Consider the following 13,030-nt stretch of genomic DNA (forward strand, 5'->3'; position numbering starts at 1 on the left):
GGATACAATTATACAAATGTACGATTTAGGGCTGGCATCCACAATAATATTTGTAGCTATATGACTCACGAATTGGTAAGAACTAAGAATAATAAATAAACAAAGTAAAGAATATTTTTGGAATCCTCCCACACTAATATATATCTCAGTCAATGAGGAAGGTCAACTAACAACCACTAATTTTAAATGTACAAAAATAAACTAAAAAGATTGGTGAGTAATAAATAACTACATACATATGGACACGGAGCACTAGCGTATAAATACGACGAAAAACGTACTTTTCATAATAGTTCGTTTTAAAAAATCACAACAGTTACACCTTTATTTTTCAGTAGATATACGTTACCAATATATATATATCAGAAACCAATTATTTTGTTGTACCTAGTAAGTATTTTTTAACGTTACATAGATTGATTATAGGTACCAGCTACGTTGAATGTATAATACACAATTATTTATTAATATACATTAATATATTCATATACTTAGGTGGCTAGGTAGTAGGTATTATGTATTTATATATAGTATTAGCATCAACCCATTTACATGTATTGGCTTCACTTATTTTCCAAGTGAATGTGCGTGGTTTGTAAAAAAATTGTTTAGATTGTAGCTTGAGTTAATGAGTAGGTAGGTATCTAAATTTAAAAAAAAACTAGTGTATAATGTTGGTGCACCGAGCCATGTAAATTTCCATATTGTCCTTATTGTTGTATTAAACGTGTTATTTTGTATTTTTAAATGTTTTATAACTCATTAAATTCACAGAAATGTCTTTGGTGCCATTGTTCTTCCGAGACTGGTGGGAAGATTTCGAACGCGAGCGATTACCAAGACGATTATTGGACCAACACTTTGGTCTGGGATTGCATAGAGATGATCTGTCCAATTTGACGTCTGCTCTGTCTTCGCCTTCTCTGAGATCAGCCACATACTATAGACCATGGCAAGGTGTACTTAACAGGCAAAATAGTGGTACGTCCAACCTTAAGTTTGATGAAAAACAAGTGCAAGTTATATTGGACGTCCAACAATTTGGACCCGGCGAGATTACCGTTAAAACGTCAGAAGGAGCAATAATTGTAGAAGGAAAACATGAAGAAAAACAAGATGAGCATGGTTTTATATCCAGACAATTTAAAAGAAGATATTTATTACCTAAAGATGTGGACATAGAACAGATCGTTTCAAGCTTGTCTTCAGATGGAATACTTACAGTTAGCGTCCCTAAAAAGGTAAACAAATTTAATTAACCTAACTTTATACCTATATTAGGATATAGCTAACATGTATTTGATATTTAAATACCTAACCATGTACCTGTTTAATATCGTAAAAACTGACTAGACCTAACATAATATTCTTACCCTAAAGTTAGAATATCATTTATAGGTCAATCCCACTTGCTAATGTTAAAGCTAACAACACAAAATCGGTTATACTGAACGCAAATTTGAAATGTTGTACATTTGTAAGGCAGACAACATAAAATTCGGGTGTAGCGTCCTCTTAAACAATATAAACTTTTTATATACCTACGACCTACAAATCCTGATATCTTTGCTATGTTTGTAATAACTGCATTTTTTTCAAATTTAACTTTCCTACGTTATTATGTATTTATATGCATGTCATTTCTTTAGTTTAGGTTCGATTAATGTACTTATAGGCAATTAGTGTAGCATTTATATTTCAACCAGAACTATATAAATACACAATATAAATATAATGCAAACAGAAAATAAATAAATCTACGGTCCCACTAATTAATTAATATATTTTACTTTTTCCAAGTGCGAAGTCAATTATTAGTATATTTTTTGTTTCCCAATCATAGACTAAATTGATTTATTTTTATTTTATATCGGGATTCGGGTTAGTCTTAAGTAGGTAGTATAATATATTTGTCTTAATTTATAGGTATGGGACTCAATAAGGTATAGGTACCGTAGAAGTGGGTTACTTGGTGAAGTTTTAAATTTTGATATTATATTATATCTCAGTAAATAATCATCGTAGGTATAGGTCCATATTCATATTAAAAGCTGCATTTATTCGTCTATATTTTAATTTAAATTTTTATACATAATTCATGATTTTATATGCACATTTCTTTTTGTGGCTAACGTAAGTTACCATTGGAGCAGCTATTTAATTTAGCAGAAAAACTCGTTTTGAGCATTTTGTGGCTATCTTGGGGCAAAAAACATAAAGGAAAATGTTTTCTTTACAATATTTGACATAGGAATCTGACATTAAAATAGTACTTATATCAATTATAATTAAGTAAAGATACAAATTAAAATGCAATCAAGCTTTTTGACATAGCGAAAAGAACATAAAAATATTATTATTTATAGAGGATAAAATAAAAAAAAAGTTCAAATTTCAAATGCCTGTAAATAGCTTAATAACATTAAAATTATTTTTAAAATTTTACGATGTATAGAAAATACTAATATAAATATTTAGGGGCAATTTTAAAGTATCTACGGTTTTCGTTTTTTAGTTATGGCTAAAAGAAACAAAATCAATATTGTCAAAAACTGGTTTTGGGCATAAAATCCCGTTTTTCTTAATTATTTTTTTGTTTTTTGACACTTGAAAACTACTGAGAATTTTCAATTTTATTAAAATAAATTATATTTATCCCACCATAAAAGATACTGAAGTGGATAATTGAAGCAATATTTCAATATTTCAACTACTTGACGTGTATAGATACAAATACAATATACATAAGAACACAAAAAATAAAAATAAAAACACATTGAAAAATCAATACATTCATTGTTCCACTCAGAAGGTTAAAATTGCAAAAACATACTACCTACTAAAATTGTGTATACCTACTTGAAAAGAAAATACATTCTGGTTCAGAACATTTTCCATTTCGAACACTGCCCAAAATACATTTTGGTTTAATCCTATCATAATAAATATTAATAACTAACTGATGCCGCGCTATTTGTTGCCCATAAAAATTGTGATAGTTCAACCCTTTTGGGTATAACTCTTCGCTGCAGTAAATGCAACTGATCTGCCCAATTAACCAATGGCAACCAATAAAATAATAAATACTAATTTCTACTAATTATTTCTCCTATAACCAATAGCAAATATTTCTAAACAAAAATTTCTATCCCCTGTTTGAGCATCTTCTCAGGTTTGATCTGCCGTGAATCTTAACATCTCGGGAACCACTCAAACACACACAAAAAATTTCATAGAAATCGGTCTAGCCGTTTAGGAATGCAAAAAGGACATACACACGGAAAAACATTCATTTATATATATATAGACTATGCAAATGGTCTGTCCCATTTCTTATAATAATACATGAAGTGTCCTACTTATGAGTAAAAAAAACTTAAAGGATTTGATGGAATTTAATATGCTTAAGACATACCTACCCTAATAAGTGTAAAAGAAATATTAATATACGAATTACCATATTATTAAAAAAAACCTGTAGTAATTTAAATGTTCAAATAAAATCTTGGTTTAACTCAATATGTTTTGAAATTAGCTTAGAAACTTAAATACTAACTGTTCTAACAACTTTAATCCGTGCATTTTTTTTTATAGGAAACCCAAGTAACAGGTGAACGCAGTGTACCAATTATTCAAACAGGAATACCAGCAGTAAAAGCAGCTGAAGCAATGAAAAATGACGAAACTCCCATAGTTACTGAAATTAAAGTTGAACATCAATAACTTTGTTCTTTTATATTATACTAATAATGGATTTTGATTTTTGAATAATGTTTTATTTATAAAATGTAACTTATGATAAATACAATATTTTTTTATTGTTCATGTTGTCCACATAATTGAATTATTTTTAAATTATAATAATTTGAATGACTAATATATAACAATTCATTGAAGAACTTCTTCGATGAATGGACAATTAAACAAATAATGATTTTTACCACCTAAGCTTTTCACAATAGTTAATTCACAATCGGTATTTTCATATTTTTCCAATAATTCTTTGTTTTTTTCATTTATCTGGATAGAATTATCTAAAAAACAAATATAATATTTTGAAATTAAATTAATGACACTTATATAGCTTTAAAAATTAACAATTTAGTGTTTACCTAAGATGCATAGAGCAACATGAGTTGGATGAAATAGTAATTCTGCTGGAAGTTTTTTTATATTTCTAGAATTCAAATATGCAATGTTTCCCAAATCTACAGAGTGTACTTTAACCAATTCACCAGGTTTCATTTGATCACATATTACTCTGTACCACATACCATCTAAAATTAAATAAATAAATATATAAATGTTATTAATTTATTTCATATACAGTGCATACACTAAAGTAATAAATACCTGGAAATTGGCCAAGGCATACTTCATCAATATGTGGCAAATAAGGATTTAAACTCAAGCTACAATACTCTTTAATCATGTCAGATAAAAGTGAGAAAGACTTTCCAAAACATTTATCTCTCATATAAAATACTCCATCATGATACACAACAAACTTCATGTTCACAACTGATTTTTCAACTAATTCAATCCTTGACAAATCCATGTACTTGGTAAATGTTGCAATATCATCCATACCTATTTTACATTTAAAATAATAGCAATTAAAAATAACAATCCTCATATAGAATTGGAATAATTTTGTAAGTTTAGTAAAATAAAATGTAATAGTTTATGTTACTGGCATGTAAAATTAACAAAAATTAATCTGTCTATACAATTTTTCTTTTTTTTATGGATAACCCCCCAACAGTGTACGAGGAGCAGATATCTAAAGCCAACATAGCTAAATTTATTTACAATTGAAAACACTAGTATTTAATGCCCATATGCATACCTATCAATTTATGTGACATACAAATTGATTATGCATACAAACATAAGAATCTTACAATCTGCATTAAACATATTTAACCCATTAATTCATAAAACTTAACTTATGAAAAATAAATTATTATAAAAATATATACATACTATCCGTGGTAGCGTTATCTTTCAGCCACAAAGGTTCAACTAGACTATACAATATAGAATTCAAGTTTTCTTTTACAAGTGTAATATTTAAATCTACATATTTCCATCCTTCTGCTTTTGCTTCATCAAAACACTAATACAAACTATTTTTCTTTAACTAAAATTATTACTGTACATTTTTTTTATTTTGAAGTATCAACTTACCACAGATAGGCGAACACCAATAACATGCTCAACTAAATATTTAGCATGAAACTGGATAGGATATGGTAAAGCATTTTTCAGTCCTACTTTTAAAAAACTTACAGGCATCTATAAAAACAAAAATTACTTAACAATAATTAGGTATGCATATTGAAAATTGCTTAGTTACAAAATGTTTTTAGTATATATTTCTAAAAATCCTTAATACATATGTTATAGCCTTATTAAAGTAGTTTTGAACTATCAAACAGAAGAAACAAAATCAAAATCATCTAACTTCTGAAGGGAGGTGATAGTGCAACACAGTGATAAATATTGTTACTAATTCATCTCCCTTAAAGACAATATGTACAATAATAATACTATAATTATAATACTATTATAAAAATAAAAGTGGAAGGAAAAAATTCTAATTATGTCTGTTATCATTCAGAACAAAATAAACGCTGTAGCAATTTATTTTATTTTTGATATCTTAGTATAAAATAAGACAATTATTGATGTGCATTGTACATAAATTAAATCAATTTATATCAGTTATGTATTTAAAATACAAACTTAACATATAAAAATAAAAAATGTATACTGGTTACATATAACAACATATAACAAAAATTATGAAAATTATTTAGATAATAATAATAATTTAATTAGAAAAATACTTATGTTAGGAAAATCCCAAAAAGAATTAAAAACATTTATATATTTCAACTTAATTTACTCCAAAAAAATATTGATATTTTAAAAAATAATAAAATAATAAATCTTCATAATATATATATATATATATATAAAAAAAAATATGTTTAAATATTGATTAGAAAAAAGTTATTTAATTTGTCAGGTTTTTTCGTTACACGTTGTATAATATAGCCAGAGCCCAATTTAATGAAATCACTAGATTGTTTCCTTATTGAATGAATTTATGTGTACTGTCTAATGAATCAGCAAGTCTGCATATTACAGCTATGAATATGAGTATATTAAATATTTTTTTTAAAATACATACACTTTTATATTCAAACTGTAATTCTATCATTTCAGATGAGTTGATATTTTCTTTAAAAGGATCATCCATGTGCTTCACAGAATAAATGCTGTTACCAAAGAATTTATGAATTCTACCTCTGACATAGTTATTGGTTAAGGTAGATTTAAATCCTATGATTTCACCATAAAGCGGTTCTCTATTTAAAGGCTGAGCTAAAAAAAAAAAAATTTGTTTTTAAATACCTAAACATAAAAGAGTTAATATGTTGTACAAATATACATTTAAAGTTATTTTAAATTAGTAATAAATATATTTCTTTTAATTTGGAAAAAATGCAAAATAATATAATATGATTATTCCGTGTTATGAGAATGTCAGCGCAATATTTATCATCTCTCAGACCCACGCCCAATATAGATATAACACATTTACGTAAATTAGTTTTTTTTTTTTATGAATTTTGAGTTATCTTAGAATAAAATTACAAAAAACATTCAGGTATTATTGGAGAAAAATATTTTTGAATGTTTGACATACAGGTTTTATTTTATTATTTGACTAATAAAAATGTTGTTAATTTAATTGAATTTTAAATTGTTTTGAGAAAATATTTTGTAAAATCACTATTATACGCTTCCACATGTTTTGTATTAAGTGATATTACTCAAAGATTATTCAAAAACATAATTGAAAAAATAAAAATGTATTTTGCATGAATGTGTTTTTGCTATGTTGCACCAGGCTGAGAGAGAGAGAGAAAACAAACACCACACTAAAATAGTTTTAAATCAGGGGTTGCCAACTAGTCTAATCGTATTAAAAATTCATTATTTTCAATATCGGTTGATCAGATGTGTAAATCTTAAACACACTTTTACACTTTATATACAAAGTAAAAGTATTTATTAGCAAAGAAACAAATACAATTCTTCAATGGAGAAATGATAATAAGAACATTATTATACAATTCATTATTATGCTGCATGCAGTGTTGGGTAGTAACGTAACACAAATTACTGTCACAAAATTACTTTTGCAGAAACGCTGTAGTAGTTTCATTATATTTTATTTAAATTAACGCAATTGTGACATTAAAGTAAGTCATTAATAAAGAATGTATGACAAAACCTAGGGGCTAGGATATTCAAGAAAAATGAAAAATGAGATAAATTTAATTACGATTCTTAAAGTTTTAGATAATAATCAACAATATTATTGAAGATCCCAGGAATTAATACTTATACATTTGAGCTATCATAGTCCCCGACCAATAGCTATATATAAAAAAAAAATACTTATACATTTATTTTTTTTTTCATTAAACTTTAGGCTCGGCAACTATGGTCATTAACTCTTTTGTTGTTTTTGTAGTGGTGGGAGGGTTGGAACGTTTGGTGGAAACACATTTCATAGGTTTGGCAGAATTTCAAGTTGGACACCCGTAGGTTTCTGCTATGCCCGGGGGGGGATGACGGCATCTCTCTCCTAGTGATGTAGTCCTAAAAAAGTTTTTGTAAAAAATAACTTGGGGGGCTACACATTTAGGGTAAACGCATGTACGCCACGTAATCGGGTGTACCCACCACTTCACCACTGCTCTCTCCGGACACCGCAACTTGCCTGAAGAAAAATGTCGCCTGTGGCCAGGTACGAATCAGCGTCGGTGTGCGACGTAACCAACGACATATTCCACCAAAAATCCATTGCCGTGGCAGAATATGCCCATCATTATTTTTTCTACGCACAAATAAACTTTCATCTATTTCAACAAAAAGCCCGGGACACCAATTTCTTTATTTTGATTATTTTCAAGCTTCGATACGCATACCTCACGTAGATAATTACTCCAATCAACCACAGCATTTTGTCCCATATTTAGTTCACGTTTACAAAATGTTACTGAAGACATTTCTCGGGCCTAGTAGTCTACAAAATGGACAATTGTATGTATTAGTAATCTAGAACCAGTTAGCCAATTATTAATTCTTAATCCTCTTTCCTTTTGGCAACTTCTTTTCTGACATCGCCATCGCGATCCCTAGATAAACATTATATGGCCATTTTCACACACTTCACTAACTTCAATTATATTATATTGTTGTAAAAAGCTTATTCCAGTATCACTGTTTTAAACAATTGTAAGTAATTCAGTAAAATTCATTTTAACGTATTGAATTTAATTTTTAGTATTTTTCAGTAGTAGGTTAGGTTAAGCAACGCAGCCAGCAACATACTAATATCCTATATCAGTAAAATGATAAAATATAGTTTTCTCATTTCCTAAAATAGATGACAAATGATTGCGATAAGTTTTATGCAATGCATCGGAGGGGCGATAACAAACAAGTACCATAAAAATATTTATGAGTAACGTAATTTGATTAATTTTTAAAAGTAATTTACCAAACTGCAAGGCTGCATTTAATAATATAAATAATTTACTTAAATAAATAGTAGCCGATCACAAGATACTCAAAATTTTCAAAGAATTTCACTTGTTAGAACAGGTTGGTAACCCTTGCCTTAAATAATGCAGTGAATTTTATTAAAATATTTTTGAAATTAAATTTACTTTTTCTGTAATGAGATTAAAAAATATATATTAATTATTCTTTTGGCAACAATTGTATCAAATTGAAATAATGCAGAATGAGAAAATACTTTTAAAATTTTAAAATGAGTTGAGAAAAACATTTTTTCCAAATTTTCAATTTGACAAAATTGTAATTTTTTTGTGATGTACAAAAAAATTAAAGTAAATATATTTTTTTTGTCAATTAGAGAATACTCAAGATAAAGTATAGCATATTTTCAAAATGTTTGAAAATTGCCATGTACCATATTAATTAATTTAACATGAGATTATAAAATACATACATAATCAAATATTAAAATAATAATTACAATTTTTATAGCAATAAGCTGCTAAATTGTTCCAGGATGAAAAAAAAAAATCAAAATGATGCTTTTCTTTTGATCTAATGAATACAGAGTTCATATCTTTTAACTTTAGCAATTCTGCCGAGCTATTGCTCTTAAAATCAATATATGGAACACCAGATTCTTCAATAGTAGGCTGCCATTTTTTCAATTGCACTTTAATTTCTTTATTTTCATCAAACATAATCAAAACAATTCTTTCAGGATTTACACTGTGCACTTTGAATACATAAGATGCATTCTAAAAAATAAAAAATAAATAAGAAGTTTCAAGGGAAAAGAATTTAGAAATAGTTATGATCTTACTTTTAACTGTGGAACATGGTCACCTTTGGTATATACTTTAAATGAATACGCTGGTGACTTAGTATGTTTATTTGGAAGTTCTCTAATTTTAGTTGTATTAATTACTCGACCATAATCACTCATAGCGATATTAACACTATTTCCAGCAACCAATGTTACATATCCACGACCATATAAATTAGTTGCACTATCAAATGCACCCACTAACATTCCATATTTCAGTCTATCTCTAAATTGTTTATTTCATTATGCATAATAATCAATACCTATTTACAAGTTTCAACAACATAATCACTTACATATCAAGAAGATCAGAACATTCAATATCATTGCTAATAATCTTCAATATATCTTGTATATTATCACCATCATTAAAAAATGTAGTCCAACCAGTAAACATGTTTGGACTTAACTTTTTTTCAATTTTAATTTCACCACCAGAACAATTTTCAAAACGATTATAGAAATCAAGACAATTAAGTTCAAATTCAGACCTGCAATTTAATCAGTAATATTATGTAAAAGTTTATGAAATATGTTACTTATGTTATAAATACTTTTTTAATTTTTCCCATTTTGTACTAAGAGGCCTTCCAAAAAGATCATCATTTTCTAGATTATAATGCATCATTTTGTTATTTATTTTTGATTGTTTAGATTCCTCTATTAAACTTCTTCCAGAAACATTAGGCCCGATATAAATTGAAGTCCTACAAATAATACAAGCAATTATATTAATCTGCTGAAAGGTAAAAATATACAATATTTATTATTTGTTAAATTAATGTGAGCATATTAAAAAAAATAGAAATAGTGATTGCGGCAGTTGAAGCGGGTGAAAAAAAAAATAAGATGTTGCACTACGTTTTTGTATCTCAACTTCTACGCTTTCAACTATACTTACTAAATTGACACCTTACCCATAGAGGATCAGACAGAGAAAATGTGAATGCCCTAATCTGGAAAAATATTTTATGGCCTAGTTTACACAATGCAGGCAGAATAATACAAGCAAAGTTGTTTACTACAAGCTTAGGTATCACTAAATTTCAAGCTAGTGAGTTGGTTGTAAAAATTTAAAAACTTCATGATTTGACATGATATAATAGTATACTATAATATAATATAATAGTACATACATATATAATAATAAATTTAATAATTATCAATTAATACAATGTACCTATGTATGTAATAACATTTTTCACCTATCTTTAATTCAAATTATTTTTATTCCTTTGATTATTCAAACACTTGGTAAATCGAAAACATCTAAAGATCAAATTTTTAGTTTGAACCCCTTAATTTCGAATAATTGAGTAATGACTGTAGTATACAGTTAAGTGGAAATTAACAACCAACAATTATTTACTTTCATAGTAATTGCTCTATTATCTTCTTGACATTTTTTAGATCTTTTAAAGCCAGGCTCCCAAGACTCATGTGCTTCCCAAATATTTAGATAATTTGTGGATGCATATATGTGGCCCTAGGAACGACAACTTCTACAATTATTTGTCGCTGGTGAGTGTTTCATAAGTAACCAATATAAATGAATATACTTGCCAGTCGTCAGAATACTTTCTTTATAAATCACCTGTTCATTTAATTATTTGTCAACTGCAAAAGTACTCAAGTTGTGGGAACTTGGCTTAAGGAAGTGATCGATCATCAAAACATTGAAAAAATAGATTAATAGATCGCAAATGGCTAATTAATGTATTTTTTCTCACACAAAACTAATTTATTATTAAAAACTAACCCAAATTTTGTTTCATTTGTTCTATTTTCTTTAGTAATTGTTCCTAGATTTTCGTCAGCATTATATATTTCAACATCTTCATTTTCTTTTTTAAATGTAAACGATTCCATCTTTTTTTGTGTTCGACGGGAAATACTCGCATTTATAAAAGATGGAAGATCTAACTTTTCATTTAAAAGTTTAAGTGCAGCCCTATAAAAATAATAATCAGTAATTAATAATATTTATTATACTATACTCCATCTGGTTAAGAAAATATCTTGGTTGTGACCAGTTTTTGGCAGATGGCAAGTAGGACACACCTGTCTGAGTCAAATTAGTTAACAGAGCCCATTATAAATATTACTTAAAAAGTGCTGATTTAAAATTTTTTTAATTATAATAAATGAATATAAAAGGTATCTTTAATACTGCAAATATCAAAAAAAGCCTGTGCTGGAAATAAAATAAAAATGTTCATAGTAATATTTGTATTAGGTTATCAAGGCCAGCCCTGGTTAAATTGTAATAAATAATGATTTATTTATTTTTAAAAAACATAAATGCATGTTTCATGTAGAAATAGTAAAATACTAACTCGTTGTCTTCAAACTGAATAAATGCTTGATTTTCATCACTTCTTTTATGTAAAGTAATATTTTTAATTGAACCATATTGTTGGCATAAATTAATGAAGCCTTCCTGAAATTGCAATTAAGAGTAAATCAATTTTGTGCTCAATAACTAGCTTGAGTTAAAGTTGAAATCTGTTTGTAACAGCGGCGGATCTAGGATTTGATTTTTTATAGGAGGTGAGCATATTGGAAAATCATGTATATAGTCTAATGACCTGCAAGGGCCGGACTGGCCCGACCCGGTCCTCAAAAAGTCCGGTCTGTAGTGACATAGGACCGGGCTTGAAAATGAAATTGATGGACCGGACTGAGCAGAAAATTTACGACCCTTGAAGTTCTATAGTACATACTGCCATATTACTCGAAAGTATATGGTAACGAGAATTCAGAATATAACAATAATGGGTATACTAATATATTATTAGATTATATTATACTGTAATAATAAAATAGTATACTATATTAAATTAAATTGTATAGTAAGTAGAAAACCTGTATTTTTTTTTTTTTTTGGATTTGGTGAGTATTAATTACTCACCCCTCCTCTAGAGCCACCACTGGTTTGTAAATTACAATGATTATTACTTATTAATAATAATTAATAACTGACCTTTACTAATAGCTTTGATGAATCAACCATTAATATCTCAATCTCATCGGCACAATCCCTGAAAAAAAACCCCAATAACTTAGTTAAAATAACTTTTAAATTATTAGAATCTAAATTATATAATATATAATATATTATATGTAGTCACCATGAATTAAAATGTATTTTAATGTGTGGTAATGATATTCATACCAGATTTAATTTATTTACTTAAATACCTACTTATTTTAGAATCTGAGCAGAGCGATGAACGTATTGATTTAACAAAGATGTTTTTTTAAAAAAATATTGTGTCTGTCATCACCTTTTGGGACAGTAAAAATGTTTTGATTTTCAACTTCAGTATCTTGTTCGATGGCAAAGTGAATCTAGTTGGTGCATTGGGGAGATCAAAATTCCCAATAGTTTTTAAAAGCGCGGGGAAAAACAAAAAAAAAATTGAGAAAAAACAGGAATTTTTACACAAAATTGGTTTTCGACATAATCGATTTTGGTTTATGGTGTAACGCTAAAACAAATGACCATAGATACATGACATTTTCACTGAATGCTTATAATAGGATTTTCTATACACTATAAAATTTTAAAAAATTTTGATTTGTTTTAATTTATATGAC

The 13,030-nt window shown here is 27.6% G+C and overlaps 2 protein-coding genes across 5 annotated transcripts; one reads left to right on the forward strand and one right to left on the reverse strand.

Annotated features, from left to right (window-relative positions):
• The first annotated feature begins 246 nt into the window (after window positions 1-246).
• LOC100169331 (protein lethal(2)essential for life) lies at window positions 247-4,309 on the forward strand. Its single transcript, XM_001951274.5, has 3 exons — window positions 247-390; window positions 775-1,241; window positions 3,595-4,309. The coding sequence occupies exons 2-3, from the start codon at window positions 777-779 to the stop codon at window positions 3,721-3,723; spliced, it is 594 nt and encodes a 197-aa protein (XP_001951309.3). The 5' UTR covers window positions 247-390; window positions 775-776; the 3' UTR covers window positions 3,724-4,309.
• LOC100167275 lies at window positions 3,759-12,540 on the reverse strand. 4 transcript variants are annotated; one of them, XM_008183305.3, is made up of 13 exons: window positions 12,414-12,540; window positions 11,767-11,870; window positions 11,190-11,381; window positions 9,985-10,137; window positions 9,727-9,921; window positions 9,428-9,656; window positions 9,086-9,362; window positions 6,200-6,393; window positions 5,191-5,298; window positions 4,987-5,119; window positions 4,354-4,590; window positions 4,113-4,277; window positions 3,759-4,034 (listed from the first exon to the last, which is right to left on the reverse strand). In XM_008183305.3, exons 1-13 carry the CDS (start codon window positions 12,441-12,443, stop codon window positions 3,889-3,891), a joined length of 2,163 nt encoding a protein of 720 aa, XP_008181527.1. In that variant the 5' UTR covers window positions 12,444-12,540; the 3' UTR covers window positions 3,759-3,888. The 4 variants fall into 4 exon arrangements, with proteins under 4 accessions (XP_008181527.1, XP_016658697.1, XP_008181528.1 ...); XM_016803208.2 differs by lacking the exons at window positions 11,190-11,381; window positions 11,767-11,870; window positions 12,414-12,540 and adding an exon at window positions 11,025-11,168; XM_008183306.3 differs by lacking the exons at window positions 11,190-11,381; window positions 11,767-11,870; window positions 12,414-12,540 and adding an exon at window positions 10,994-11,165.
• Between the last annotated feature and the right edge of the window lie 490 nt (window positions 12,541-13,030).

The sequence above is a fragment of the Acyrthosiphon pisum genome, chromosome A2, assembly GCF_005508785.2.
Source record: "Acyrthosiphon pisum isolate AL4f chromosome A2, pea_aphid_22Mar2018_4r6ur, whole genome shotgun sequence".
Taxonomy (NCBI): domain Eukaryota; kingdom Metazoa; phylum Arthropoda; class Insecta; order Hemiptera; family Aphididae; genus Acyrthosiphon; species Acyrthosiphon pisum.

Bases quoted from the DNA above. Each gene is read 5' to 3' on its own strand.
- LOC100167275 (XM_008183305.3), bottom strand. From the start codon at position 12,443: ATGGTTGATTCATCAAAGCTATTAGTAAAG. The intron at 4,278-4,353 runs GTATTTATTACT...ATTTAATTTTAG, and splicing joins ATGCCTTGGCCAATTTCCAG to ATGGTATGTGGTACAGAGTA. The intron at 4,035-4,112 runs GTAAACACTAAA...TTTGTTTTTTAG, and splicing joins TGTTGCTCTATGCATCTTAG to ATAATTCTATCCAGATAAAT.
- LOC100169331 (XM_001951274.5), top strand. From the start codon at position 777: ATGTCTTTGGTGCCATTGTTCTTCCGAGACTGGTGGGAAGATTTCGAA. The intron at 1,242-3,594 runs GTAAACAAATTT...TTTTTTTTATAG, and splicing joins CAGTTAGCGTCCCTAAAAAG to GAAACCCAAGTAACAGGTGA.